At 54.2% G+C, this 25,826-nt stretch overlaps 1 protein-coding gene across 1 annotated transcript in view; it reads left to right on the top strand.

The window, feature by feature from the left end:
* ZNF536 (zinc finger protein 536) overlaps window positions 1-25,826 on the top strand; it is a 231,490-nt gene that overhangs the window by 141,127 nt on the left and 64,537 nt on the right. The window contains exon 3 of the mRNA XM_044378911.2: window positions 57-2,228. Within this exon, the coding sequence (XP_044234846.2) occupies window positions 59-2,228 (2,170 nt within the window). The 5' untranslated portion in view covers window positions 57-58. The remainder of the gene's footprint in view (window positions 1-56; window positions 2,229-25,826) is intronic.

A 25,826-nucleotide genomic window follows, 5' to 3' on the forward strand; every position in this document is an offset into this window, starting at 1 on the left:
TCGATTGGCTGCGCCACGGCCCCTGGCACAGATCTGAACTCTTGCTTTATTTTCAGGGATGGAAGAAGCCAGTCTGTGCCTTGGAGTGTCCTCGGCCGCGCCGGAAGCTGAGCCCCACCTGAGCGGCCCCGTCCTCAACGGCCAGTATGCCATGAGTCAGAAGTTGCACCAGATCACCTCCCAGCTCAGCCATGCCTTCCCCGAGCTGCATCCACGGCCCAACCCGGAGGAGAAGACCCCCGCGCCCCTCGACGAGAAGGCCCACGTGCCCATGAGTGGCCAGCCCATGGGCAGTCAGATGGCGCTCCTGGCCAACCAGCTGGGCCGGGACGTCGACACCAGCCTCAACGGGCGGGTGGACCTGCAGCAGTTCCTCAACGGGCAGAACCTGGGCATCATGTCCCAGATGAGCGACATCGAGGACGACGCCCGCAAAAACCGCAAGTACCCCTGCCCGCTGTGCGGCAAGCGTTTCCGCTTCAACAGCATCCTCTCCCTGCACATGCGCACTCACACCGGCGAGAAGCCCTTCAAGTGTCCCTACTGCGACCACCGGGCGGCGCAGAAGGGCAACCTCAAGATTCACCTGCGGACCCACAAGCTGGGCAACCTGGGGAAGGGGCGCGGGCGGGTGCGCGAGGAGAACCGCCTGCTGCACGAGCTGGAGGAGAGGGCCATCCTGCGGGACAAGCAGATGAAGAGCAGCCTGCTGCAGCCCCGGCCCGACCTGAAGCCCCTGCCGCACGCCCAGCAGGCCCCGCTGGCCACCTGCAACCTGGCCCTGCCCACCAACCACAGCGTGCCCGACGTGGCCAACCCGGTGCCCTCGCCCAAGCCGGCCAGCGTGCAGGAGGATGCTGTGGTCCCGGCCGCCGGCTTCCGCTGCACGTTCTGCAAGGGCAAGTTCAAGAAGCGCGAGGAGCTGGACCGCCACATCCGCATCCTGCACAAGCCCTACAAGTGCACACTGTGTGACTTCGCCGCCTCGCAGGAGGAGGAGCTCATCAGCCACGTGGAGAAGGCCCACATCACGGCCGAGTCGGCCCAGGGCCAGGGCCCCAACGGCAGCGGGGAGCAGTCGGCCAACGAGTTCCGCTGCGAGGTGTGCGGGCAGGTGTTCAGCCAGGCGTGGTTCTTGAAGGGCCACATGCGGAAGCACAAGGACTCCTTCGAGCACTGCTGTCAGATCTGCGGCCGGCGCTTCAAAGAGCCCTGGTTCCTCAAGAACCACATGAAGGTCCACCTGAACAAGCTGTCGGTGAAGAACAAGTCCCCTAGTGACCCGGAGGTGCCCGTGCCCATGGGCGGCATGTCCCAGGAGGCCCACGCCAACCTGTATTCCAGGTACCTGTCCTGCCTGCAGAGCGGCTTCATGGCCCCGGACAAAGCCGGCCTGAGCGAGCCCAGCCAGCTCTACGGCAAAGGGGAGCTGCCCATGAAGGAGCGGGAGGTCCTGGGGAAGCTGCTGTCCCCTATCTCCGGCATGGCCCACGGTGTCCCCGAGGGCGACAAGCACTCCCTCCTGGGATGCCTCAACCTCGTGCCACCGCTGAAATCCAGCTGCATCGAGCGGTTGCAGGCGGCTGCCAAAGCCGCCGAGATGGACCCCGTGAACAGCTACCAGGCTTGGCAGCTCATGGCCAGGGGCATGGCCATGGAACATGGCTTCTTGTCTAAAGAGCATCAGCTCCAGCGCAACCACGAAGACACTTTGGCAAACGCCGGAGTGATGTTTGATAAGGAGAAGCGGGAGTACGTGTTAGTGGGAGCAGATGGCTCCAAGCAGAAAATGCCTGCTGATTTGGTTCACAGCACTAAAGTGGGCAATCAGAGAGACCAGCCAAATAAGCTCGACCCTTTAGAAAGCAGTCGGGATTTTTTGTCACACGGGCTGAACCAGGCGCTCGACTACAACCTGCAGGGGCCCGGGAACATGAAGGAGAAGCCCACCGAGTGCCCCGACTGCGGCCGGGTGTTCCGCACCTACCACCAGGTGGTCGTGCACTCCCGCGTCCACAAGCGGGACCGCAAGGGCGACGAGGACGGGCTGCACGTGGGCCTGGACGAGCGGCGCGGCTCGGGCAGTGACCAGGAGTCCCAGTCGGTGAGCCGCTCTACCACGCCGGGCTCCTCCAACGTCACCGAGGAGAGCGGGGCCGGCGGCGGGCTCTCCCAGACCGGGAGCGCCCAGGAGGACAGCCCGCACCCCTCCTCGCCGTCCTCCTCAGGTAGGCTGCCAGGGAAGATGGGGCACGAGCGGCTGGTACCAGGGCCCTCCCCGTCCAGGGGGCCTGGCTCCGCGCAGGCCTCGGGGGGGAAGGGCCTTCGCTGCTCTTCCAAGTTAGTCCTGAGCTCACTGTGGCCTGCCCACCTGGGTGGACCTTGCCTTTCTGCCCTGCCTCAAGGGAAGGCTAGCGTTTCGAGTCGTTGGCCTTCCCTTGAACACTGGCTACCCGGAAAGAGAGTTGATCCTCCTGTGTGGTAGAGATGGCCAGTTGGTATGCTCGCCAACAGGCAGAGCCTGTCCTTCCCCAGTGGTGGCCTGCCCGGCCCCATTTTATGCCCCGACCCCCCCATCCGTCATCACCTCGTCTCTGGAACCCCGGGAGCTGGCGTTTCGGTTCCATCTGTGGATGTGAAGGTGTAAGTTCAGACCCTCACCATCTCTCCACCTAAGTGTATTCCCACAGCTGACTCATTTGGGCACCCCACTGACCCTCCCCAGGTCAAAGCTGTGTTCCGCCCCCTTCCAAAATTACAGCGTGCCTCCCCTGGCAGGCCCCTCCCTCTAACCTGAAGAACCCCACCGCTCTCCTCTGATGGTTTCCAAAAACACAGAGGTTTGAAACACAGATGCACGACTGCGTGTCTTAAATTGTACTGTGTTACACGGGCGATACAGCTTTGGGGTCTAAAATAGCAAAGCAGAAAATCTGTCATCAAAATGTCTGTGAAACGCTGAAGCTTCCTGGCCCGGTTTGGGGGAAAAAAAAAAAGCCCCAAAAACAACAACAACAAAAAAAGCCCACTAGCCTAAGACAGCTAAATTAAAATCACTACCTAACAGCAGGTAAGCTTGTTGCCTGCGTCCGTATTTTCAAAGTCCCTTTCTAATGGATGGTAAATTGAAAGTTATATCTCTAGCCCTTTATAAAGAAAGCATCTCGCTAATACTGTAATCATTCTGCAGCCTAACAACAGAGGAAATCATGCCATAACAAATACTCTGTTACTAATGGCAACATTGATTTCTGCAATCAGCCATTAAGTCTAGAAAATGAAAGACAGTTTGAGGCACCTCAAGGCACCTCATTGCCCACTGTTAAAGGCGTGGCGGCACACGGCGGAGGGTCATTTCGGCAAAGTTTTTTTCTTTCTTTTTCCTTTTTTCCCTTCTGGGTTTTGATAAATATTGCAGTATTGGAAGCAGTTGGGTGCTGTGGTTAAGTAGATGCCAGTGAATCTTGTCCTTATTGTCACCTTTCCGCATCCCCTTCTTCCAGGACAAAAATTAGTATTAAAATAAAGTGTGAGTCTGCGGGGTTATTACAAACCAGTAAAGAATTGCTCACACGCATAAATCTGAGCTGCACATTCCAGAGATTCCAATAGCACTTAACGCTGCTGTTTAAATACCCATGAAACACACTGTCTACTCCTGGAGTCCTAGACTCGATTGCGATTTGTTTCTGGCGAGGTCCTCCAGCAGAGTCCGACCAGGAGCGCAAGCACCGCGGAGGGGTGAGGCCACGATGTGCCGAGTGACCGCTGCGCCGAACGTATGAGATGCCAGGGAAGGGTGTGCAAGTGTCCCCGGCCTGACGGCAGAACTCCAGAAAAACGGATCTCTCGTGCAGAGGCAGCAAAGTGCCAGGCGGGCCCCCCTGTCAGGAGGGACAATTTCCGCCCTACTAGAGAGAGGTCCCACATTCTGGGGAGTGTCATCTCACTGTTTCTGGATCGGGGGCCTTTAAGGGGCAGAAAGCAGAGGGCAGACTGGCTCCCCTAAGTTTTTGGAGTGATGTGGAGTTAACATTGACAGATTTTCATCCCTCTCCCAGACCTGCTGAAATGAAAAGGTCTCAGCAGAATATTCCGGCACCAAATGTTCGGCTTTATTAATGACGTGTTTACCATGTTTTTCCCACCTTCTGGCCAAGTGATAGCCTCATGCTATTCTATCTCGGTAGTTTCCATATCTGTAAATACTCTGTTGAAAAAACCCATTTTGTTTAAAAGAACCAACCGGGCTTACAACTCAAAGGAGAATTATTCTTGAGTTGTGGTTATCTTCTCACTTTTATTTCCCTCATTGAAGCATTTTACAATTGTGAATACTGATTCTTTCATTTCTGGTTGACTTCTTTGTTTTCTTCATATTCAAATGAGACCCTTTCATAATTTTCCTACTAAGTAGGAAAATTAATGGCATCCCAATATGCAGCCCAAATCAGCCGCACGCCTGGGGCATTCAGGTTTTCCTGGGATTAGGACCCTTCACCAAATCTGGTTAGTCTTCCCTCTGATTTCTAACAAGTATGACTTGTATAAAGTGCGGTTACAATAAGCATTTAAATAAAAATCTTGACACAATAGGCATTTCTATTATTACCTGTTAGAGAGAAACCTGCAAGGTGAAGGGGGAAAAAAATCTTTAAGCCCTTAAGTAAAGAAAGGAGTACTTATTAAGGCTTCTATTAAGAAATAACTGCAAAACACGGTTTTACAAATTTCTCAGACTGCATAACAATGTCGCAAAACTTAATTTGCATCACTCGATTCTTTTTTTGTTGAAAACTGGGTCAGTAGGGCCTGAGAAACTATTTTTTCAGATCTTAACCAGTGAATTCTTCTTTATAAATCGCTGCTCTTAACATGATAGTGGTTCTGAATTCATCATAAAAAACCTTTTTACAGAGAGCCTCTTAGAACAGATCTCCAGAAGAAGGCTTACAATGAGTGGCAGAGACGTCCTTTGTTATCTGATGTAATTCTTTGCAAAGGAGGATTGGGAACGGAGTGGCTGTTTAAAAATGTCTTGCTCAGACCGAGACGAAGAAGGGGTCAAGTTTGCAATCAAACAGTTACTGCCGAGATGGGCGACTGTCACTGGCTAGGCTAATGTGGGATGCAGCTGTTTGTTATGTGAGCAAAAGAATGTTTGAATCAGTGAACATGTGAAAGTGATTCCAGTGAACCAGAAAATGTGTTTGTTCTTTGGCTCTCCAAACTGCTGAGAACCGAGCTTAGGATCAACCGCGAAAACTAGGACCTTTGACAAATTGAGAGGTCATATTTTCTAACAGAAAATGGACAAAACCAGTCACATGGATCTTTCTTTCCCCTTTGTTTTATTTTTGTTGTTGTTGTTGTTGTTGATTTGACTTCCCGATAATTTCACACCATCGTGGATGTCATTTCTGCCTCCGTGTACGACGCAAAGGGAAACTATTTGGAAAGCAGCAGCTTATAAATTTTACTCTTTTATGACATTTAGAAAGCAGGGCGGCTGTTTTGACGCTCCTTCGTTTTCTGGCTCGCGTGCAAACGCTCCGATGGCATTAATCTCTGCATCTCTCCCCAAAACCTCGACTGAGACTCTGCTCAGATCTGAGCTTTACTCTGAGCCAGAAGACGACCAAAGTTCTCTTTCTTTGGGTTTTGCCTCGGAAATCACGCTCAGAATAATTAAAACTTAATGTACTAAGAAACGATACTGTTCATTATATCCAACAGGGCACTTACCTTCTGCATTCCCCATAATTTTGGAGAGGGGCTAATTGAAGTGTTGCTGGTGGGAAGGGGGTAATTGAATGCGTTGACCCTCTGTTCATTAAATAAAGTCGGCTAAGTTACGTGATCAATGGAAAGCCAGGGAGAGACGCAAAGATGAAAACAACGTTAACCCCTACTACTTCTGCTATAATATTTTGAGATGGTCAAGGATTATTTGATCAGCTGGGCTGGAAGCCTTGTGGGGTCTCCTTTTGTTGCCTGAGCCGCATTCCTGAAATGCTGGGTCTCCAATCCTGTGTAGGCCCATTGACCAAGGCATCAAAGGCCTTTATCCTGGGCTCCCTCGCATTTACATCGGGCGTATAGTGATATGATAGATTTTCTTTCTTTTTCACCTCTTTTTCTGATGTGGCTCCTCCTCCCCGCCCCCATTCGTGATAACCACTGCCTGCTCTACACAAACAAATCTGGGCACCCCAAAGAAGGGGAAAAAGAAAAAAAAGAAAAAGAAAAAATTTAAGTCTGAGGATTAAGATCTTCATTTTTTTTTTTTTGCTTGTGCATTCCAATTGTTCTTAAAATATTTGGCAATGTCAATTAGTAACTGAGCAGAGTTAGCTGATGAACACAATTTTCCAGTAGACTGAGCACCCTATTGTTGCCGAGCGAACAGCAGATTTCTGAGGTCATTATCATTCGCTGGTTGCTTGGCCCAGCTGCTTCCTGCTGCAAAAGCCAAACTTTATACTGGAGCTCGGGGATGGCGTGCAGCAACAGGGGGCTGGGAGGGGGAAGAGGGGAGCTGGCTGCAGAGCCGAAGACAGTCATTATCAGCAGAGGAAACAGAAAGTAAAAGTTTCCAGGCAATTCCAGGAAAACTGCCCTATCAGGCTTCTTCCTCCTGTTCCTCTCCAAGCACCCTCAGCCTCCAGGCAGGGAATTCAAAGGACCAGGGGATGCCCCGTGGGCATTGTGGCAACTAATCTCTTTGCTGAGCAGAACTTTGGAAAACAATAATCCCATTTACAAATTTACTTAAAAATTATTAACCCGATCTGAGGCATGCGAGTGATTCCTCCTAGATGGACTCCTTCATTTTTATTAAAAACAGAAAAGGAAAAAAAAACACAAGTCCCTTTTTAAAGATGGGATGACTTTCTTGAAATTAGCAAACTTGAGGATGACAAACAGGGAACATTATGTCATTTTCCAGAGGGACCTTTTGAGCAGATAATAGTCTGAAATTCCTTGTAAAATCAAATTTAGTGTGGAAGCCTCCCCCTGCCCTTTCCAGCTTCCCTTTTTTCCTGCCCCCTCCCTCTCCCACCCCCTAATTTGGGAGCTGGTTCAGTGAGATGAAAAGCTGCACGTTTTTAAAGCTCAGCTGTTAAAACTGAGCGCCATATGCAGCCCTTCCATCCCCGATGTGGAAGCGTGTGCAGGCGGCCGCCGTGTTTGTGGAGATTTACGGAGGCTCGGCTGTGTGTGCCGAAGCTGTCCCCAGGCGCACGCCGGGGACCCTTCCCGCCCACGCGGTGGCCCCCCGCCTAGGCTATCGTGCTGGCCAGACTTGGGCTGACTCCTGGCAGGTGTTGGACGGGGCGGAGGTCAGAGGGCCAGGTGGCCTCCCTCTGCTCTCTCACCTTTCCACTGGGTCCGGACACCGTGCTGGAACAGGGATTCAGGTGCTTTTCCTCCTGATCTAGGAGCCAGACGCCTACCAGCAGCTCCTTTTAGACACTCCCCCTTCCCTGCGTGCCCTTTGATTATCTTGTGTCCAGAAGCAATGATCTGGGGACACTCAGTACCACTCTGGGGCTTTTCCTGCCGCTCTCGCCCCCTTGCATGGAGCTATAAATCCCGCCTCCACGGGGCTGCCCGGTGGCGCTGTCACTTAGCATTTCAGAAAGAGAGAGATTGTACCGGCTCTAAAAGTCTTCACTTTGGGCGTGTGATATAAAAGACGTGTGACCTACAATCCCAGAAGCAAAGCCTCCTCGACGATCCTGTAGGTTCCCAGGATGGACACGGTTTTGTGGGGGAGGGATGGGACTCCTGGCCGCAGGGCCCCTCAGGCCCCGCCCTCGTTTGCCGCTCACCACCCCAACTTGCCCATCCTCATGGTGGGCGCCGCGTGGCCAGGGGCCCCCTCGAGGGCTCCACGGGGTGCTGCGTTCCCGCCCAGTGCTCCGAGAGAGGCCCCCAGGGCTCACTGGGCGTCCCTTCTGTAATGCATGTTAACTCCAGGAACATATGCATTTATTTAATTCTAAATTTGATGGTAATAAGAAAAACACAGATTCGCGGAGGACAGGTTACAACGAGGCAAAGAACTATGCAGGCGCCTTTCAAAGTAGAGCGTGAAGCATTAGCCGCGTGATTCCCATTGATTGGAATGGGAGGCTCCGGGCTTGGGCTCCAGCCACCACCTTGGGTGTGTTGGGGCTGGAACCGGCGGTGTGCCTTACAGAGAGCCACGCGTGGCCAGGAGCAGGCAGGGATCATGAGATTCTAGGAGCCACCTTTCACCCACTCTCTCCCTGTGCCTTCAGGTACCTGGGAATGCACCCCCGTGACGTCAGCCTCTGGGCAGCCTCTATCTGGGGGAAGCCTGAGGGCTTCCTTCTCACTCAGATCCCTCATGCTTCGAATCCCTTCTCTAGCATGGAGCTTCGGGCCCCGCTTATAAGAAGCACCCTCTTGAGGAGGTATGGCATGAAAGGCTTCCTTGCCTTACACCTCAGCCATGTCCTGCATCCGCCCTCTTCAGAGAGAAGATTCTGGAAGGGGGCCCTGATATATCAGGGACGGTGGAGTCCCCTGTTTTACTGGCCCTCAAGATGCCATTGGGCTCAAGAGGAAGACCACAGGGATGCGTGGGGCTCCTGAGATGGAGGGTAGAGGGAATCCTGGGGAAAGATCCGTGTTGGGAGCATTTTGCTGCATTCTGAGCCTGTGAGGTCAGAGGAGGAGTGAGCAGTTAACTCTGTTAACTGCCGAGCTGCTTGGGAGCATTGATGGTAGGGGTGGAGAAGCACCTGCAGAGATCAGGAGATTGGATTTGTGCAGACATCCTGAATTCGTGATGACTGGGCTGGGACCTTTGCCATCTGCGCCCCTTGGGTTCGCGTATGCCTTTCTGGGTTTCTCACCTCCCTTTGCCTCCCTGTCCTCAGTCAGCATCTGACAGGCTCCTCCCTCCACTTTTGCAGCCTGGGTTGGCCCCCTGAGGAAGGAGGAGGGGGTGCAGAGAGGAAATGAGGCTCTCCAGCAGGGTGCGGGGCAGGTGGGGGGGGCTCTCTCTGTTCTCCCCAGGAAGTGAGCCTCGCAGCAGCTGAAAGGAGCCTTGGGTCCCCCTTGCCTCTTCCTGGCAGGACGGGGCTACGGCAACATTTACTTAAGCTGTGGAGTTTGGCACTGCTGCCGCCAGGCGCCATCTGGAAAGCCCTTCTCGGAAAGCCGTGGACCCTCCCAAAAGAGCTCGGGGGAGCAGGACTTGGGCAGAGCTTTGGGGCTTTTTTTTTCCCTCAGGCAGAACCTGAGCGTGGAGGCACCTGAGCAGGGCGCGGGGGATGGGGTGCTCTGGAAGCCGCGTAGCTGACACAGGTCCTCCCTGGCTGGCTGGTGGCTTTTCTCTCCGCCGGGCGGGCCTCTCCACTCAAGTCTGAGCCAGATCTGGTTTAGCTTTTCTTTGTCGGGAGTGCACTTGATTTCCTGGCGTTGTGTTTCCACTTAGTTATTTTGTATTGCATTCCGCTCACTGTTTTCACCTGAGTCCTGGTATGTCGTGGGTACGGAGGTGTGCAGCCGGCCAAGGCTGTTCTGGTTAGTTACTGATACCACCCCGTCATCACAGGGCTTGTTAACATAGTATAAGAACTGAATGTTGTGCCTCCAAACTCTACTGGGGAGACAGGACCGAGAACCCGAGGCTTGGCTTGGGACAAACAGGGCCAAGCTAAGCACAGAGATTTGCCACCGTCCTTTCCCGGATCCACATCTTCAAAAAAGGCTGCAGAGCCCCCAAAACAATGCATGTCTGAACACTCCCGACAGCTACCTGATGGGTGGGCTGAGGCACAAAGGGAGCTGTGCTGAGCGCTGGTGGGATTTCTGTGCTCAGCTTTGTTTGCTTCTCCCACCGACGGAAAGTGGTCCAGGGCCTGGCTTCTTGGGGGACCCACCTCCTTGCTGCCGTGAGCCTTGGGATTTTGTGGGACGTGGGACATGTGTCAGAGAGAAGCGTGAGGCACAGCACAAGCTGACTCCTTGGCTGGGCTGCCCACTGCACCACATGGGCGGGGGGCCCAGCCAGGTGCTGGAAGGAGGGCATGGGTGGTGGGTGGGCTTGGCTTTCAACACCTGGTTGTTTGCTTCGAAAGGCTGGGGTCAGTGTTCAGTTTTTCCTGGGAGGCAGGGTACTCCTTTGGGAAACTTTCCTGTTTTACCCTGTGACTTGGGTCCAGAACATTCCACGGAGGGATCCATTCTTTCTCTGGTAGAGGCAGCTTGTCGGACTGGAATTTGGGTGGCCACCAGTTTCGTTTTCTTGTCTGACCTCAGCTCCAAAGCCATTGAATGTGTGACGAAACAGGACCCCACCACGAAGCTCTCTTCTCCCCGTTAAAGTAATGCCCCAAACTCTTGGCTCAGTGGTTGTCATCCGTGGTTTTTGGACACCCTCGCTTGTCTTCAATCATCTTGAGAGGCATTTTGGAATATTTCCAACTCGCTTAGGTTCAGTTCCACATGAAATGTATGCACGGTTGTTTCCTTGAAGACCAAGACAGATTCGTGTGTCTCTTCATTGCTAAATATGTTCTGTTGAATTTGTTGCTAAAATAGGTGTTTTAATTTTTTTAAAAAGTAATTTGCCCTGAAAAACGGAATCTATCCCTTGGCAAAGCTGAGGTGTGACATAAAATAATTGCCAGTGTGGGAGGCAGGTTGGCAGGTTGGGTCCCTTCTCAGCTGGGGCCCGACCCCCTCTGAAAGATCCCTTACAGGTGACCTTCAAACCCTTTCCACCTGGCATCCGCCCAGAGGCACGCTTCCTGGCTTCTTTGTCTCCATTGCTATTGTCCGATGACATTTTTATCTTTTTACTCATCTTGGGCATTTAGAAATATGGATAAATAAAAATAAAAATAACTTTTAAATATGTATGCTCACCACCACTCAGAGATAATTAGCACATCCTTTTCCAGTCCCGCTGTGGACCCAGAGATGTATTTAGTAAGATGGGATCATACTGCACATAATTTGTATGTTACAGTTTTTACTTAAATATATAGCATTTATTTTTTGTTATTGAATATTCTGTGCAAAGGTCAGCAAACTTTTCTGTACAGGGCCAGATAATTAATATTTCAGGGGCTGCAGGCCACGTGGTCTCTGTTTTCGCTACTCACTTCAGTCGTAAATGGAAGTGGGTACTAGTCCTCCAATACAACTCTGTTTACAAAAACAAGTAACAGGTGGATTTGGCCCACGAGCTGTCCTTTGCAGACTCCTGTTCAATAGTCATGGCTATGCTTTTTTTTTTTTTTTTTAAGGTTCACACAGGTACTATGTTCTCTGAAAAATATTAGAAATATAGAGAAGCAAAGGGAAAAAACGACATCTGTGCAATGGTTTACGCAGTAACCTAACTGCAGAGCGTAAGAGGACTTGCTTCCATTTTGTTCTTCCTGCACCTAATCTTTCTGATCACCTGCACAATTATTTTCTTAGGGAAGCTCCTGGAAGTGGAATCTCTGGTCGCAGGCAGGCCACCCTGAGGTTGCAGATGTGTTTTACGGGGCGGGGGCGGGGTTTATCCTGAGGCCATTTCTTGCAGTGTCGCTGCAGTTTTTACCACGAGAAAGTTCCTCCCGGGGCTCTGCTGAAATCTGTCTCCCTGAGGCTGGGCAGTTCTCCGTCACCAGGCTTCTCTGTGACTCATCTATGCATCAAATACTCATTGGTTCATTCATTCATTCTTTCAAGGACAAAATGCTTATTAAGTAGGTTCTGAACCGAGCAAAGCACCAGGTACTAGGGATGCAAACGTGAGTGGAGACACATCTGGGCTTCCAGAGGCACAGAGCCCGGGAGGCCTGGGCATGCCATTAAATAGAGCAAGAGAGACCATGGGGGCTGGGGGGGGGGCACCCCATGGCCTGGAGGAGCTCTGACTCACCTTGGAGGCTACATTTGCTCCCGGACGGTGAAGGGACTGCCTCCATCACCTAAGCGAGTCCTTTGGCAGGCCGCTCTTTCCTCTGCGGGATCTGGCCGATCCGGCGGCTTCTGGGAGAAGCAGACGGCCGAGCTCAGCCACTGGGTCTGGCTGTGAACGGGAGTTGGAATCACTCTCTTGCTGCAGAAGAGGCCCTGTAGGGAAGTCCAGCTGGCGCTTTTGAGGAAGGCCACCCCGGGCGGGGAAGACGGCAGGAGGGGACCCCGGGGGTTTTGCAGCTTTGCCTCAGGAGTGTTAGGGAGCCCACCACACTCCCCAGGTGGCCCAGAGCAGGGAAGGGGGCCGCAGGGAGTAAGGGGCAGGCTCTGGTGTGCTGTGGGTGAGGGGCATGAGTCAAATGTGAGGGGCGTGGAGTCTCTCGCGGGACCCTACAAACGGAGCATGCGAGAACGTGTAAGACCCATGCTGGAAGGAGCGCTCAGGCTTGGACAATTTTACCCAAACTCATCTGACTTCAGAACTGCCCACACTTGCCCCACAGGGGATCAGGTGAGTCATGTGGGGGGCTGTACCCCCTCGTATGCCCAAACGTCCTCGTTTGGCAGCTTGAGTATAGGGTCATGGGCACTACAGATAGAGCTGTTTTTCTGTTGGGTAGTGGGATACGAACACAGAGCCACTGTGAGAATGGGGAAATAAATTCTTCTCGTACACATCAAACCTCGGCTGCCCTTTATTTTCTGTGAAATAAAACATCATAAGCCTGGCTATTAACCCAGAGACAAATGCATCTTCTAATGTTTAAGAAACAGCACGCACCTGTCCCCCCACCCCCAAATCTTCAGCTTTCAACCAGCAGCTGGTCTATTTGGTCGGCTCACTCCTCTTCCCTGGGCCTGGGCTTTTTCATCCACATGACTGGAGTGAGGTGGGGAAGTCTAGAAGGCTCTATGGCCCCCTTCATCTCCTCTGTCCCGTCTTCTCCTCCCCCCTCCCTTCCCAAACCTTTCCATGGCCCAAGGGTAACTTTCAAGGGTCTCATCCACTGTTCCCTGAGCCGGGAACTCAGGAAGTTTGTAGAGTCTGAGGATTTGGTGGATTTCTTGTTGATATTTGTGTCTGAGCCTCGAGCAGGTGGTGAGGCCACAGCATCCCTGCAGGGCTGGGGGGCCTGGTGAGACCCTCGTTTATTTCCTTTCCAGCCAGGTGCCTTCCCACTTGCTGTCCCTGTCTGAGGCCTACATGCCATGGAGATAGTCAGAGTCCTGCTGCTGGGAGGGCACTGCCAGGGCCCCTCCCGCAGTGCAGCCGAAGGCTTACTCCTCCATTGCTCTCAGTGGGCACGGCGGAGGGCTCTAGTGCTGGCCCGTAGGAGCTGTGCAGCCCAGCTAGGGCCACTCAGCCTCTCTGTGCCTCAGTATCCATGGTGCATTTGTCTTTCTATAAAAGGCTTAGCACAGTCCCTGGCACGAGGAAGTGCTCACTACATGTGGCCTGTTATTAGGATTCTTTCTGCACTAGGCAATACAAAAGCAAGTGGGTAAAAAATGAAAAACTTGGCCAGTGGATTGATTGTTGGAGGTCACACAGCCCCTCGATGATTTAGTCTCACTGGATTTCGCTGGCAGTTGCCTGTGTCTTGAGTGAAGCAGTGGGATCAGTTGGGCTCATCCCAGCGTTTTCACTGGAGGATGATTGGGGCCCTTCCGACACTGTCCTGGGAAGGCAGCTCCCCTCCTCCCCTTGGGCCACTGCCAAGTGGTCCTTTCTCTGGCCGCTTTCCTCACATATTTTGTTGCCACAGATGAATCCCAATTCAAACTGTCTTGATAACTGAAACTACAGAGTTTTAATGGTTCAAGTCCCTGAAAGATCTGGGGGTTGGTGTGGCTCTAAGAGATTTAGCCGATGGTGTTCCCAAGATTTCCTCTCCTCGTAGTGGCAAAAAGGCTACCTGCCACAGCCGAGACCTCACATCCACATGGCACCGGTCAAAGGAGCACTGTCTTCCGGAGGCCCCGCAGCTATCCCCTTGCATTGTGTTACATCTTACTGTGCTGTTATGCCCAGTTCTGAGTCCATCAGCATGGCCAGGGGGATGGGATGCACCTGTTTATGTCAAGCAGGGCTCACCTCTGGGTGGGGGCTGGGGGATCTCATCCAACCCAGTAGCTGTGAATGGGAAAGATGAGTTTTTCCCATAGAGATTCGGGTGAAGGGGGCCTGGAGCCTGAGCAACAAAACTGTCCAAAATGCCACAGCTCCAAGGTCCCGCCAGCAGCGGAAACATTTACCCTCTGGTTCAGGACATCTAGAGACCTGTCCCGGCCTCCCAAGCAAGGTGGCTAAGGGTCCGTCGGGGTCTGCCCCGCCCCTCTGGCTGGGACGTACAGAGACAGGACCGCACTGTGCAGGAGAGCAGTTCTTTTATGAGTGTCTGCAGGAGCCCATGTCTGTTTCTTCTCTTCCTGAAACAACGACAGCCGCCCCTAGAATCAACCGGCATGTCTTCCTGTATGTCCCCTGTGTGCCCAGGGCTGTTTCCCGGTCATGCCAGGGAAGGGATAGGGCCTGCGAGGGAGAGAAGGTGCGATTTCCTGCTGCAGAGAAGGTGGCATGGCTTTGGGGAGAGAGTGGCGAGAGCGCAGAGCAGCTGTGGCTGCCTGCCTAGGGCTTGGCGCAGAGTGGCAGGGCTTTAGACGGCCTTCCCAGGCGAAGGGGAGCAGCCTGGTCCTTTCCTTCCACCTCCTCCACTCGGCTGCCTCCTCCACAGGCAGAAGCATGGTGACCACGCAGAAGCATGCAGGTGTCTTAGGTCAGAAAGGACAAGGTGGGAGAGGAAGTTGCAGGTGTCTGCTGACTGGGCCTCCCCTCCCTCAGGGGCCGGGCCTCACCAGCCCCGCTCCCAGGCTGAGCGGAGGGAGCCTTTACACCAATCCTGGGCCCTGGTTTCTGAGTGTTCCACAGAAGGCACCACCAGAACCTGGCCCTCCTGGAGCCTACCGTCTGGCCTGGGAGAGCGCTCCGTCAGACGAGTAAACTGAGGCATGGGGAGGCTGTTTCGAGTTAGGGAGGTAGGAAGTGGTGGAGCTGGGATTAAAGCCCACCTCTGTCTGAACCCTTGCCTTTTAATTCCACTGTTGGGTCCTGCTGGGAATGGGGCAAATGGCGTGGAAGGCGGAGATCCTGCTTGCCTGCCCCATCTCCAGCTCTAGGCTGGCCAAGACCGGCTCTGTTGAATCAGGCTCTGGGGAACACAGACTTGACTCCTTCCCTCTGGGCCGGTGCTGGCTCAGCCCTGCGGAGGACTGACGGGGGCCCACCCCAAGCTCCACACTGACACTTGAAGTCATCCCCCAAAGCCTAGGGTTGCAGAGACCCACCCTCACCCCCTAATCAAGGTCACACGCACCACAGGTCTGGAGTGTCTTCAGAACATGTCCTCAGGGTGCCCCTAGTGGCCCAAGATGGGGAGAATGAGGCTGCAGGAACATGGCCTGGTGGGTGGGGACCTGGTTCGGACTTAGCAGATCCCGTTCTGGGCCTGTGGGATCTTGCCTGGGTCTCAGTCTCCCCTGTCCTTCCAAACGCTAAGCCGCTCTGCCAGCATCGTTTACAGGGCCTCCTCTGCAGGCTGGCGTGGGCAGGGGTCTGGGATGGGTGGGGGCATGCAGGACGGGACAGAGAGCACAGGCAGAGGCTCTCGGCTGGCCTGTGCCGGTGCTGGCTAGTGAGCGGACCCACAGATCCCCACCCAGAAGTGGGCTCTCTCCCGCCCACTTCTCTGCCGAGGAGAAGAGGGGGAAATCCCCCACTGGCAGATAAAGAGAAAGAGAAGGGGAGGTCTCTAATCCTCCTCCCTCTGAGGTGTAAATTAGGAGGACAGAATTCTCATCTGGGAAGCCTTTCAGAGGAGGGGCTGTGGCGTTCTTTGTTGTCGTGCATCATGGCACCAAAGGCTGAACCAAGTGGCCACTTCACCCTGGCCAGTGCCGTGGAGAATGCTGGGAGCTGCCGCTCTGCCCGCACCCACTAGGGTGCTCCTGGGAAAGGGCCCAGGCTCAGCTGGGGGCCGAGTCCGCTGTCCTGGGTGGGGAGGGGAGGGTGAGTAGGTTCCCGTTGCCTGTGGCTGCTGGGAATGGAGCTTTTGTTGTGACTGTGTGCCTTTGTGATGGGGGGCTCGTGTATCTGAATGTCTGTCGTGTGTGCTGCTGTGAGGGCGGTCATGTTGTCCGGGGCTGGTGTTGCCGTGTGGTTGTCTGTTAGGTGCCTGCCTTTGTGGATGGAGGTTGCCGAGGGTGTGTGTGTGTTGCCACGAGCTTGGTGTGTGTGTGTGTAAGTGTATGTTGGGTGTCTTGGGCTATGCGTGTAGTCGTCTGCAGGGGGTGTGCCTGCCTCGGGTAGGTGTATTGATGTGTGTATGGGGGAGGGTGGGTTGTGAGTATCAGCAGGTGTCTGTGGATATTGGCATATACATTAGGATGTAATTTTGGGGTCTACAAATATGTTGGTGTGGCTGTGTGGTTTGGGGAGTGCATATTTGTGTGTTGACACATGCTAGTAAAGGATGTGTGTGTTGAGAGGTATGTAACGGTGTGTGCTGTCTATGTGGTGTGGTTGTGTATGTTGGGAAGTGCCTCGGCGTGTATGTGTAAAGATATGTGTGTTGGGATGTGTGTGTCCGTGTGGGTAAGGATGTCTATGCTGGGTAGTGTGATGGGATATACTTTTGTGCTATTGCCAACTATTATGCAGGGTTGGATGGCCCCCCCAAAGCATTATGACCCTTCAGTTTCCTTGCAGGAAGAGAAATGGGGTTCTGAGCCCAGCCCCACCCCCTTTCCCAGAACCTCAGAACATCGCTAATGGGGTCTTCCCTCCCGATGCTAGCTCGGCCTCAGAACATCGCTAATGGGGTCTTCCCTCCCGATGCTAGCTCGGCCTCAGAACATCGCTAATGGGGTCTTCCCTCCCGATGCTAGCTCGGCCTCAAGCAGATCTGGCCCCTGAGGGACAAGCCGGCAGACACAGAAGGGCCTTGTCTTCCAGCATCTCACAGCCAGGCCTTTACGGCCTCAAGCTCCTCTTGGAAGATGCTGGAGCTTGAGGGCCTGGGGTGCCATCCAGGGAACCTCTGTACTAGAGCTCGGCCAGCCGTGGATCTGGGGTAGAAGCAAAAGCTCCACGAGGGCAGCGGTGTTCTTGTCACGGTCCCCAGCTCAGAGCATCGAATCCAGCAGGTGGTCAGGGAATGCTGGTCAACCGACCCGGAATGAAATGAAAAGCTCTCTCCCAGCATAAGGGCACTTGCTTGGGAGCCAACCAGGACTGAAACCTTCCCATCACTCCTCCTCTAGGTGCTGAAGAGCCTAAAATCACAGTGCAGAGTCTAGCAACATAGATCCACAATGGGCTCCCTACGAGCTGGCCAGGCCTCCCTCCACCAGGAAAGGGAGGACAGGAGTGCACAAGGTGAGGGGGGCTGAGACGGGGCACGGTGCGTGGGAGTGTAGCTCCGGGAACAAGCTCTCACAGTGGTGTGTGCGGTTTGCTGCCAGCACTCATGGCACCCCCTTTCTGGGGCACTGGCAGCCTTGGCTCCATGTCCAGTTCCTCCCTCTTGATGACCGTCCCCCATGTACCTCAGAGCAGCTTTCTTTCCTTCCTCCCCCTCCTTGGAGGCAGTAGCAGCCTCACCAGCCCTGTGCCCATTGGAGGCCAGGATAGTGTAGACCTGTTGGTCTGCAGAGTGCAGACCGCCTCCGCTCTGTGCCAACAGTGTGCCAAATGAGCTTGCAGCCACTTTTGGGTTGAGTTGGCCAAGTTCTATGGCCGCCATGGATAACGCAGGAGGACGGCCCTGGGGTTGTGGGGGGGCGGGTGGTTTGAGATGAGTCTCACGAGGTAGAGACTTCAGAATGGTGCCCCAAGCAAGCAGCAGGCATTGAGGAGGGGTGTCGGTTTGGTCAAAGTCTGGGGGCCACATGGCCACTGAACCCTGAAGGAGCTTTTCAGTGACCTCTTTGTGCCCGTGGCATAGGAATTCCCTTTTCCTGAAATGTCAACCCATCTTCTAGTAGCCATTTCATAAATTCAGAGAGAAAAAAAACTGCAGGGGCACTGCACATGGTGGGTCAGGGCAGCCACGAGTCTGGTGCAAGTTTTCCTGGAGGTCACGGAGCAATGAGACCACAGGTCACCTCTGTCCAGCTTCTGCCCAGATTTGTGAAACCGAGTGCTATGCACTTGACTGCCCTTTTTTGGTTGACAGTTGAGGAATCTCTGAGGTACGCGCCCTAGTGGGAGAAGCACGCAGGGCTCCAGGAGACGGCAGGACAAGGAAGCCATGAGTGGCGGAGAAGGGGGGCGCCCCTGAAGGAAAGACTCTCCTCGAGGATGGGGTTTCTCTTATCAGAGCTCCTTGACAGGGAAAGCAAGGCCAGTGAGGCCCAGAAGCCACGTTTGGTAGCTGTGACTCCTCAGGGGATTTGGATGGAATGTGCCAGAACCCCGAGGAATAAGGATCCTAGAAGATGGGAACACCTGATGAAAGCTGGGGCTGTCGGAGATGGCGGGGTGAGTAGTGATATTGGCCCAGGCGTCGGAGTGGTCATTTGAATGACTCACCCGCATCCCATCCAAGAAATCTCCAGGGACTTTGCTGTTGCACATGGAACGAAACCCATGGCCAGTGAGGCCTGTAATAGTCCCCTGCACCCTCTCTCACTGGGCTGAGGCCCTGCGACCTCCTGTCTGTCCTCAGCCCCACAGAGCCAGCCCCCATGGTGGCCCTTGCACGCTCTGTCCTCTCTGAGGCCTGACAGAGGCATCGCGTGTCACAGGCTGTTTGCATGTCATCATCCAGACCTCCCCTCAAGCCTCACTTCCTCCAGGTGGCCTTTCGGTGACACGCGGTAGGGACTCCGCCTTTACCAGCCTCTCTGTGAAAGCCTTGTTCTGTGTTTCCATCCTGGAGGCCCTTGATTTGTGGACTCCCTCCTCCTGTTCAGCCACGCGCTTGCTTGTGGCCTCGTTCACCCCCCGGCGCAGGCTCCGTGGGACTCCCCTTGGTTGGTTGCTACACGGTCAGGGCCCACAGCAGTGCCTGGCACGCGGTGGAAGCTCGGGGAACACTTGGCAAACAACACTGGTTAAAGACACATCATAAGCATTTTTAAGCGTATGGTTCAGGGACATTAACTACGCTCACACCGCCGTGCAGCCATCACCACCGTCCGTTCCCCGAACTTGTTCGTCTTCCTGAACGGGAATGCTGTGCCCGTTCATCAGGATCCTCCCCCACCTTTCCCCCCCCAGCCTGGCAAACACCCTCTTACCTTCTGTCTGTGAGTCGGGTGCCCCAGGGACCGCGTGTGAGTGGAATCATGCAGTATTTGTCCTTAGTGCTTGTCTCACTTAGCATAACGTCCTCGAGATTCATCTGTGCCGAGCCACAGGATGGGAGATGCTTCCTTCCTTTCTAAGGCTGCACGTGTGCCATTGCACGGGTAGACCCCAGTTTGTTTCTCCAGTCCTCTGTCGCTGAGCACTACCTTTTGGCTATTTTAATCAACACTTTCGAATCCGTGAATGAAGGTGGGGGACGTGGTCTGCACCTCTTCTGCCAGCCCGAGGGGAAGATTGCAGCTTTGAATTCCTTAAGGCAATCCATTGTATCCAGTGCTGTGGGCTCTCCGGAAGCCAGCTGGGCCTGAGCAAAGCACATGTGTTGGGGTCTGGGACTTGGCCTTTTTGCCGGTTTCTGGGGTGAGAATGGGGGTCGGCTTCTGGTCAGACCTTGGGCCACCAGGAGGGTCTCTGTGTGCCTGGAGGGGCCCCAGCTCTCTCTCTCTGACTAATCCTCTGAAGGGAGCCTTGCCCGCAGCACATGGGACGTGGAAGGGCTGGTGTGTGTCTGGGCTGAGCACCGTGCAGTGGGACAGGGCAGGGGAGGGAAGGGGAAAGGCTGACCCTGCCCCCGGAGCTGGCGCTGGGAGGGAGTGGGCTCAGAAGGGCAGGGGCACTTGTGGCAGATGTTTACCAACCATGGCCAGCATGCTGCATGGGTTATGTCAGAGCCTAGAACTCCAGAAGACCGTCACTGGCGTCCGTAGGTTTCACTGGTAGTTCCCTGTTCTCCTCACAGCTTGTCCTATGCCTTTTAAAAATAGAATCCCTGTCTCACCCGGGAACACAGCCCCGGTTAGTGCTGAAGTCAGGGAAGCTGAGGTCTCAGCGATTCCGTGTGGGCGGGGGACGTGCAGCGACTGACTTGAATGTCTGGCGGAAGCAGGCAGGGGGAGCCACGCCTTGCATCTGGAAGGACGAAGGGGAAGGACCCAGGAGCTCACTGTGCTGCAGGCCTGCTGGCAGGAGGCAGACTCGGCCGGATGGCCCAGGGACTTGTGCGCGCGCTATGCACCGCATGCCACCCGGGCACGGTGCGGGGTGCTGGAAAGCTCACATTCCCTTCCTCCGCTCCCATAACCTGGGGTGCGGTGTCCACACGGAGCAAGGAGCACAAGCTGCAAGGCCCACCTCATCTCGGGGTTGGCTTGAGTGATGGGGATCCGCCAGGGTTTGTGAGGGCCGCGGGCTTCTTGATGGTGGTGGCGGTAGGAGAGAGGCACCTGCAAAATGGTGGGAAGGACAAGATGGTCTTGAGCGAGAAGCGGGTGCGTGGGAGGCAGGCAGCGGAGTAGAGCCCGGCTCTGCAGGTCCGGGGCACCAGTGCCCATCTGCCGGGGGGAGGGGGGCGGGCGCTGGATGCCGAGACCCACAGGGAGGAAGCGGTGCAGGGTGCCTTGGCTTGGCGTGAAGGCTCAAGGGTCCCCCAGGCAGGGGTCCATTCTGTCTGCTCTTGAGGAGAACGTTGAGAGGCCAGATGACCGTCTTCACCACCGTCCCATAAAAGCGAGTTTTCTCTAGGCCTCCTGGGGAATTCTCGCTACCTAGGTGCCTGGGGGGCCCAGATACCATGACCCGAGGCCGTGGGTGGGTGGCTGCAGACCCCTTTCCTGCAGTGGGGGGGCTATTATAAAAAATACCATCGACTGGTATATAGACCATAGAAATTTCTCTCTCGTAGGTCAGGAGGCTGGGATACCCAAGATCAGGGCAGACTCACTGCGTCATGAGGGTGGGCTTCCTGGTTGACAGACGACTGCCTTCTCACTGTGACCTTACATGGCAGAGGGCGAGGGAGCTCTGTGGGTCCCTTTTGTAAGGACACTCACTCCATTCATGAGGGCTCCACCCCCATGACCTACGTGCCTCGCCTCCCAAAGACCCCCCCTCCAAATACCAGTGCCCTGGGGGTTAGGGTCGCCACAGAGGCGTTCTACAGAGACACAAACTCAGTCTGAGCACCTCTTCACTGGTGACCCCAGAGGCGGTGCTGTTGATCAAGTTCTCTAACCATGAACGGAGCAGAAAAGGAGCCAACAGGAAGCTGCCCCATGTTGGGAGCTTTCCTGGACCTCTCCTTGAACAGGGCTCCACACGTAAAATCCTTCTCCTCAGAGGGAGCATTACGCTCAAACGTTACAAGCTGGTGCTCCTAGACCCTTCCCCACTTCTGAGGTCCCCGACACCCCTTGGCTTGATGGAGGCAGATCGGAAAGGGACAGGTCTGGGAAGTTTTAGATCATGAAATGCGGCCATGGACAGAAGTCCCCACTCTGCACACGCTGTCCTGTTCCTCCAGGGCTGGCCGGGCTGGCTCACCGCTCCCACGGCCCGCCTCGGGGGCCCGCTGAAGATACCAGAGACAGACAGCGGCTGCCTTGGGAGCTCAATGCAGGTTACAAGTGGGATTGGGCAAATTCTGCTTTCTCAGACTGTCCCGACGTGCCCGTATCTTTCCCACATGCTATTTACAGCTAGAAGCACAGTATTTAGCGGATGGCGAAGCAGCCAGAGAATTCGACAGCACCCGGTGGGCTCCAGGGGGAGAAATGTAATTAAAAAAAAAAGTATGATAGGAGCTCAAGTTATTTTTAAAGTGTGGTTTTGTTTCACGGTGACCCCACAACCTCTTCTTCCGCGGTGAGCGGTGGATGGCGGATCTAGTCGGCAGCGCAAGTCCTAGGGAGGAAGGAGGGGCTTCCTGTCTGCCGGTCCCCACCCCCAAACTTCACCCCCTCCTGTCCCATTGGAACTACAATCTCTCTAGCTGCACTCTTTCTTGGGGGGTGGGTGGCTAGTCCACTTTTTACTTTAGAATAGTGTTAGATTTCTAGAAAAGCATCAATAGAACAGAGTGTAGGGTCCCCTGTTGCTAAGGTTGCTAGGGCGCATTTGTCGTGAGGAAGGGGTCAATACTGATGCGTTATCATTAACTCAAGTCCATACTTTATTCAAAGTTCCTTGTTTTTACCTGATGTTCTTATCTGTTCCAGAATCCCATTCAAAATGCTACGTTGCGTTTAGTTTCCTTTTAATTAGCAAACCTGATCTTTGAGGTTTTGGTTCACAGTCGCCCTGAGGGGTAAGTGCAGAGCCCCCACACCCGCTGCACCCCCGCCCCTCCCCTGCTGTCCACATCTTAGCTGTCGGTCTCCTTAGCTTCTCTTGGCTGTGACCGGTTCCCAGACCTTCCTTGATCTTGATGACCATGACAGTGTTGAGGAGCGGGTCAGGTCTTTTATAGGGTTTGTGTGAGGTCCGTCTGGGCTTATGGATCGTTGGCAGGAAGACCACAGAGGTAAAGTGCTATCACATCGTATCAGGATGTGACTTACCACTGTCGACGTTGACCTGGGTCACCTGGCTGAGGTTGTGTTTGGCAGGTTTCTCCCCTGGAAAGCCACACCCCTTTCAGTGAAAGTTAGTAGGCGGGACCACCTGCATCATTTGGGGTTCAGTGCAAGACAAGAAGGTGGGGCCCAGGGTTCAAAATTACTAAGAATGTCAAGAGAATGATCACAGAACATTAAACCAAATTCGGGGTCCTTCTAAGCCCAAGGTCCTGTGTGCTGGCACTGACCGCACTCCCGCAAAGCCAGCTCTGCTTGTAGGACCATTGTCGGATCCCCCAGACTCCCCTCGAGCCCGGGGTGCACAGGTTGAGGTGCCCCGTGCTGGCAGGCGTGGCTCCCAGGGCAGCTGAAGGGGGCGGCTAGTTCGGGAGGGTCAGAGGTACCCACAGCCGCGTGGGTAACACAGCATAGCAGAGCATGTGAGCACAGCACACGTGTGTGCCAAGGTCCTGCCGAGCCACCTGCCCGGGAACACAAAAAAGTTGACCTGAGCCCCCTGTGACAGAGAGACACAGACAGAGAACCGTCAAGCCTGTGTGTGAGGCAGCCGTTAGTAGCAAATAGAACAACTCCATAATTAAAAAAAAAAAAATGCACTGCCTTTAGTTGGGGGTGGGTGGGGGCCGGCTTCTCTCCTTTCTCTCGGTGCCCAGAGCAGCACTTTCTCCCTGGAAGATCTTTGACTATCTTATTTACAAAATGCAAAACGAGCCTGTTTATGCTGGGCAACCAGGGAGCCCTGTTGGAGGGGGACACCTGGCGATGGCAGCCCCTCTGCTCGCCGCTCCCTCCTTTGGAGAGGAGGACGTCTCACTCCCTGGTCTCAGGTGCATACCTGTGGCAGCACAGACCCCTTGCAGCAGCATCCGTGCGGCGGTAAGATCGTACAGCTGCCAACCGCCTTCTCCTCGCTGTTACTCACCCAGCTGTTTAGAGAAGGAGAGAGTATTTCTAATCAGCCATATGGCATGGAGTTTTATTTGCCGTGGTAAGTTAAAATGTACATTATTGGTCAGCATCTTGCATGCAAATTTTGACATTGCATTCCAGGAGTACCTGCTGAAGAGAGTGGTAGCGAGTCGGATCTGTGTAATTACACTGCATGGCGGGCTTGTAACACTGCCATCCCTAACTACACCCGGTATCTCACCGCGACGGCTGCCCGGGGATATTGCCGCGCGACTCCTGTAGCCAGAGAAAGATTATGTAAACACGGTGTGCGATCTCGAAAGTGAGTAATGAAGTTGAGTACTTGTTGCAAAAATTAATAAATGGCTGGTTTACACGTGGTGGAGGAGTCTCCCGTGTGGGAACGGAGTCGCTGGGCGTAGTGTTGGTTAAACGCACCTCAAGTCATGCAGGTGACTTGAGGAAAGGCATCTTTGCTCTGTCGCTATGGCCGAAGGGACCGTTCTCGTCTGTGCCCCTAACTTTCTACTTGACTCACATGAAATCATCGCAAATAGATCTTTCTCCTCCTCTTTGCCTGTCGGAATCTTAACCCTTGCCTCCAAGGAGAGTGCATCAGAGGTGGGGGACTCTGCAGTTTCTGGAATGGTCTGTGCTGGCCCATGCCTCTCAGCCTTTGCAGACGTTCTTCCTTCCCTCGTGTCCATCAGGTCCCTTATCGTGTGTCCCAGAGTTACTGCTCACTTCGTGAGTCTATTTCAGTTCAAATTTCTCCTTCTCTGAGGAGCCTTTCTGCTCATCCCCGTTTGCACTGGTTCCCCCTGCGGACAGTTAACCCCTTGCTCTTGGTGCCTGTGCTTCCTTGATGGTGCTTACGCCCCTGTCACTGTCCGTCTCCTCCCACGCATGGAGTCAGACACATCGGGGTCCAAATTTCAGTTCCTGCACGGATCAGCTTGTGTGACCTTGGGCAAGAGACCTTCGGAACCATATGTAAAATGGGAGATGCTAGTTTATAGTCTGTAAGGTGGTGCGAATTAGATACGAGATCATGTATCCGGCACGCAGTAGATGCACCTTAAATATTTGTTAACACATGGATGGAGGAAGTGGGACTTCTGCAGAGTCTGTAGCCTGGAGAGAGGGAGGAGGGCATGTGGAAGAGAAGGCACAGCAGGACAAAGGGGACACGTGGAAGCCAGCGAGGTGTGCTGGGGACGCAACTCCACCTGGCGAGGAGGGCTAGGAGTGTGTCGGGGACTGGAAGTAGGTGACTCTGGAAGGGGAGGTGAGGGCCAGATTGTGGAGGACCTTGATGCCAGACCAGGACTTAATGTGGCAGGTGCAGGGCTCCTGGGCTCCATGAGTGAGACACAACTGAGATTTGTAGACTGGATGCACTGAGAGCATGTGGAGGGTTCCCCTCTGTGACAGGTGTCCTGGGTCCTCATGACCTTCCCTCCCTGTGATACGCACCCCCTCCCCAGACCTTTCTGCAGCTTCCGGGTCCCAGGCAGCAGTCTCGCCTGGGCCTGGGGAAGTCTGCCCGCCCTCCCTCTCCCTCCAGCAGGGGGTCAAAGCACCCCCATGCTGCTGAGAGAGGATATTCCGTGAGGCCCTTGAAGTGGGGCCATACAGCACTTTGGATTTTCTCTTACTGCTAACATTGATTACTATTAATTAAGGTTGATATTTACAATCAGAAGGAGTACAGGAGCAGATCATTTTTTATTAATCACTCTTCTAGATTCATCATTAGTCATCATTATCAAAATATTGAGACAGTGGACAGTGGCTGGGTTTTTAAAACCAAGCAAAGGATTGAATTATGCTACATCATATAAAGTCTGTGTTTTCTGTCACTTCTCTCTCTCCTCATTCTCCCTCTTGTCCCCCCAACGGGACTCAGCCCCCTGCCATTTCTTCTCCCCTCCCCGCCCTCCTCCATGAGCCCTCCCTCCTTCCTCACCGGTTCCCTCCTTTTCTCCACCATCAGTGATACCGTCTTGAGATTCTGCAATTTGCTTTTTTCTTCCAATGATACAGCGTACAGGTGATCTTACGTTACACCTGAGCACTGGCTCACTCCTTTGCCTGTCTCATGCAGCGTGGCCGTGGGATTAGGATTGTGTATTTTTATAGCCATTGCTCCACTGGTGGACATTTCTGTTATTCCCCTCCCCCTTCCCCCCTCTTGACGCCATAGCCAGTGAGGAGATGGGGCTCCTCTGTGCGTCTCT

Source organism: Ursus arctos, unplaced genomic scaffold, assembly GCF_023065955.2.
Source record: "Ursus arctos isolate Adak ecotype North America unplaced genomic scaffold, UrsArc2.0 scaffold_19, whole genome shotgun sequence".
Classification (NCBI taxonomy): domain Eukaryota; kingdom Metazoa; phylum Chordata; class Mammalia; order Carnivora; family Ursidae; genus Ursus; species Ursus arctos.